The sequence below is a fragment of the Ziziphus jujuba genome, chromosome 9, assembly GCF_031755915.1.
Source record: "Ziziphus jujuba cultivar Dongzao chromosome 9, ASM3175591v1".
NCBI classification, from domain to species: Eukaryota; Viridiplantae; Streptophyta; class Magnoliopsida; order Rosales; family Rhamnaceae; genus Ziziphus; species Ziziphus jujuba.
This window is the reverse complement of record NC_083387.1, coordinates 3,430,016-3,434,087: the sequence shown is the minus strand read 5'-3', so window position 1 is coordinate 3,434,087 and position 4,072 is coordinate 3,430,016. Positions and strand designations below refer to the sequence as shown.

The window sequence follows — 4,072 nt, the reverse complement described above, 5'->3', positions numbered from 1 at the left end:
ACCAAGAGGAAAACGAACTCTTGCATCCAAAAATATAATTAAATACTCACAAGGTTAATTCTATATATGATTATTTTTAACTCCACATGCATATATCTCTACATATACATATATATATATATATATATGTATATATAATTATGAGCAACCAAAGCAAAAACAAAACAAGAAAAAGGAAAGGACAAAAAAAAGATATTATTATAATAAAACTGAAAAAAGCTGGAGACCTTGGGTCGTATAATTAATATCCAAGGATTTTGGTTTTAACGTTAACAATTTGAGACACTTGCATAATTTGATGATTAACGCAAAAAAGAAATAATAATAAAATAAAATAAAATCTAAATAAAAATAAAAACTAAACTAAACTTAAAACTAAAAACAAAAACAGAAACGGGATTTCAGTTAGTTATATATATATATATATAACGGACTGAAAACGAGAAGCACATGTCAAAAGCAAAAGATACAGCAACAAAGCAAAACTACTCGTTTTCATTTCACACCACTGTTCTTCTTTTGCAAAGTTAACAACATTATTCTTTTCCGTGATGATGCTGATAATATAAATGTGTATACATATTTGCCAGTAGGTACAATAGAATGTACAGCTAGGATTCACACATTGATGCAGCCCATATATAAAGAAATTTGAGCATTCTAAATCTGGAAATAATTAATTAATTTAGTTTTCATTTTGCAAATAAGGGGATTTAATGTTTTATTTCCATATTTGTTTAGGAATCTTTTTAATTAGGGGATTTTAGTCATTTGTTATTTTTGGTAATTCTTAATTTGTGTACTAGATTTTTATTTTTGATGCCTATAAATACATGGTATTAGTGATTGTAATGGAGAGTTGTTTATTCTACGGAATTAACTAGACCTTAATTTCTAAATTAGAGTTATTTATGAGCAAATCAACATATTTAGATTATCATTGTATGTGTTTGTGAGATTTTATTATCGTTTAGGCTTTCGCACTGCAGCAGTTAGACTACCTAGACGTACATGCGGGACATCTAGAATCTAGTGTGGTGCCTTCAAAACCTTAATTTGTAAAGGAAATTAGGATACCATATAATTGAGAGCGAAGATTTGGATAACAATATATTAATCAACAAGGAAATTAAAGAGAACCAGCAACTTCCATTCTCATTTACGTAAAGTAAATGTTATGTCGCTGTTTTGAAAGAAGAAATAAAAATACTCCGTCCTTCTCTTTAGAAAAGTGAGAATGTAATAAAGAAAAAGAGAAAGAGAGTTCTCTTGGAAACTCTCAAAAGACAATGCACAACCAACAAATTAAATTAAATTGTCATGAAACAAATTTGTAGCTGAAAATCCAACCTTATTAATTATATTGTGAACAAGTATACCCATAGGTTGGTTTTTTGAGTACTTGGATTCAAATTTGATGGACTAGTAGTAAGAATACACACGCAACATTCTTTGGGTTTCGCTCTTTTTTTTCTCTTTTTTTTTTTTTTCATTTTTAAAATCATTTAGATTATTTGAATAACGAATGGAGGTTGCCCCTAGGTTGTCTCCGTATATCAAAGCCTTTTTAAAGAGTCTCAAAAGTACTTAATTAATTAATTATTCTTCTGTACTATAAACAGAGCCCCGCCAGTGTTCCCGAACAGAATAACATCAGAATAAACTAATGATCGTTGTTTTATGAAAGAGTATAAGAGACAGTTTCTGCCATTGGAATAAAGTAGGTAAAGGGTTCTTTATTCCACATATAAACAGAGATAACAAAAACGACCGATGGATCAGGATAAAACTTAGAAGACCAATACTAATTATTATCGTTCAGGGGTTTTGAATATTATCCTTGAATGTCAATAATGTCGTCGTCGTCTTTGGTAGTGGAGATTGAAAGTTTGGAAAGTTTGGAAATTTTGGAAAATTTGGAAAAATTGTTTGAAATGACACTGCGAGGAAAATGGGAAGAAGTAGTGAAAATATATGAGAACGATCCAAGCACTCACAAAGCGAGAATCACACAGACGGGCAGGACAGCTTTGCATGCGGCAGTGATACAAAACGAAAAAGAGATTGTTTCAAAACTTGTAAAAGTGATAATGAAAGAAGACAGAGAAGCACTTGGAGTTCAAAATGACGCAGGCTATACAGCTCTTCATCATGCAGCATCTGTGGGGAGCGTAGGTATGTGTAAGTGCATTGCCAAGGATTATCCACAGCTGATCGGCGTCAAAACCAATAGGTCTAAGACTCCTCTATACATTGCAGTTCTAAATGGAAAGAAGGATGCTTTCTCGTACCTTCATTCCCTATGCTTATCTTCCGAGTCTATGGCTAGTTGCTATTCTTATGCCAAGAGAGACCGAGATGGTACAACTATCCTGCATGCTGCAATCCGTAGGGAGCACTTTGGTCAGCATTAATTAGTTCAATTATTCATTTATATAGTATCTTAATTAATTATATTGAGCATGCACTTGATTGATTAATTCATATTTTCACAGTTTTTTTTATTTTAATTTTTTAAATATGTTCACAGATTTGGGATACCTTATAATTCACATGTACGAGGATCTTGTTAATTCCGTGAATAACAAGGGATTAACTCCGATCCATTTTTTGGCCTCTCACTCATCTGCCTTCAAAAGTGGTAGTAAGCTTGGATTATGGAAGGGACTCATCTATAAATGTAAGTAAACAAGCTAGCTATAGCTCTTAAATACACACACACACAGATATATATATATATATATACATATACATGTGAAATCCTATATCGGTTAGAAAGGAGAACGAAACACGCCTTATAAGATGGTGTGGATACCTTTCCCTTGCAACACGTTTTGACGAAACCTTGAGGGCTGGGTTGTAAGAGGATTCTCCAGTCCCAAAGAGGACAATATCGTATGCGGGTGGTCTGGGCTGTTACAGTTGGTATCAGAGCCAGTACCCGAATAGGTGTGCCAGCGAGGACGCTGGGCTCCAAGGGGGGAGGATTGTGAAGTCCCACATCGGTTGGAAAGGAGAACGAAACACACATTATAAGAGGATTGTGAATTCCCACGTCGATTGGAAAGGAAAACGAAACACGCCTTATAAGGTGGTGTGTATATCTTTCCCTTACGATGCGTTTTGACAAAACCATTCCCCAAGCCCAAAGAGGACAATATCGTATGCGAACGCCTTATAAGGTGGTGTGTGGTCTGGGCTGTTACATACATATATACATATATATATATATATATATATATATTTATCGTAGTTCTTCGGTGTTGATCTATATATAATTGGTTTTAAATCTGGAAGGTATAGTTGTGGATGAGCTCAAGCTTGATCCTTCAAATCCCCACTCTGATGATAGAAAGAATGGCGTTCAAAACTATAAGTAAATTTTGAATCTTTAACTCTAACTTAAAAGTACGTATGTACATATATTGCGTATTATATATATATTCTAATTCTACAACATTGGATTTGGAACACCTCTCTCTCTCTCTCTCTCCACCACCCCCCCGCGCCGCTTTTGGGTCTTCAGGAGGCATAAAACCTCAATTGTTGCCATTTGGTAAAATGGGACATTTTTTGTTTTGCTTTTTCTCTATGAAATTGGGTAGCATCTCAATTGACTATGAACATTGAGAGAGAGAGGGAAAAAAAAAAAAAAAAAAACACCAAAAACCAATATATGCAATTTAAAATTATGTTCATTTTTTTAATTTTATAATTAATTAAGATGCTTAACAAATTTTATAGCAAATTAATATTTTTTAATCATTCACAAATGAAAAAAAAAAATGTCTTCAAATCACGGCACCATAAAACGTTGGTATGAGGGTTATACCAATTGAGCAAATTTTACTTGATGAGTAGCTTATTATTAATTTAACTAAATTAGAGCTTATCACTAATCAAACCTTATTTTTTATACTGTGTAGTAAATGAAAAATAAATTTAATACTGCATTCTTTTCAAAAAAATAAATAAATAAATAGAATTTGCACATTCATTTTCATTTAAATGGATTTTAAACTCAGTTGGCATTAACCAATTAGAAAGATCAATATCTTCTATCCTAGTAAAA

At 32.6% G+C, this 4,072-nt stretch overlaps 1 protein-coding gene across 1 annotated transcript; it reads left to right on the top strand.

Annotated features, from left to right (window-relative positions):
- The first annotated feature begins 1,853 nt into the window (after positions 1 to 1,853).
- On the top strand, positions 1,854 to 3,380 carry LOC112493097 (uncharacterized). Its single transcript, XM_060820331.1, has 3 exons — positions 1,854 to 2,403; positions 2,531 to 2,680; positions 3,298 to 3,380. Exons 1-3 carry the CDS (start codon positions 1,854 to 1,856, stop codon positions 3,378 to 3,380), a joined length of 783 nt encoding a protein of 260 aa, XP_060676314.1.
- Positions 3,381 to 4,072: the final 692 nt, after the last annotated feature.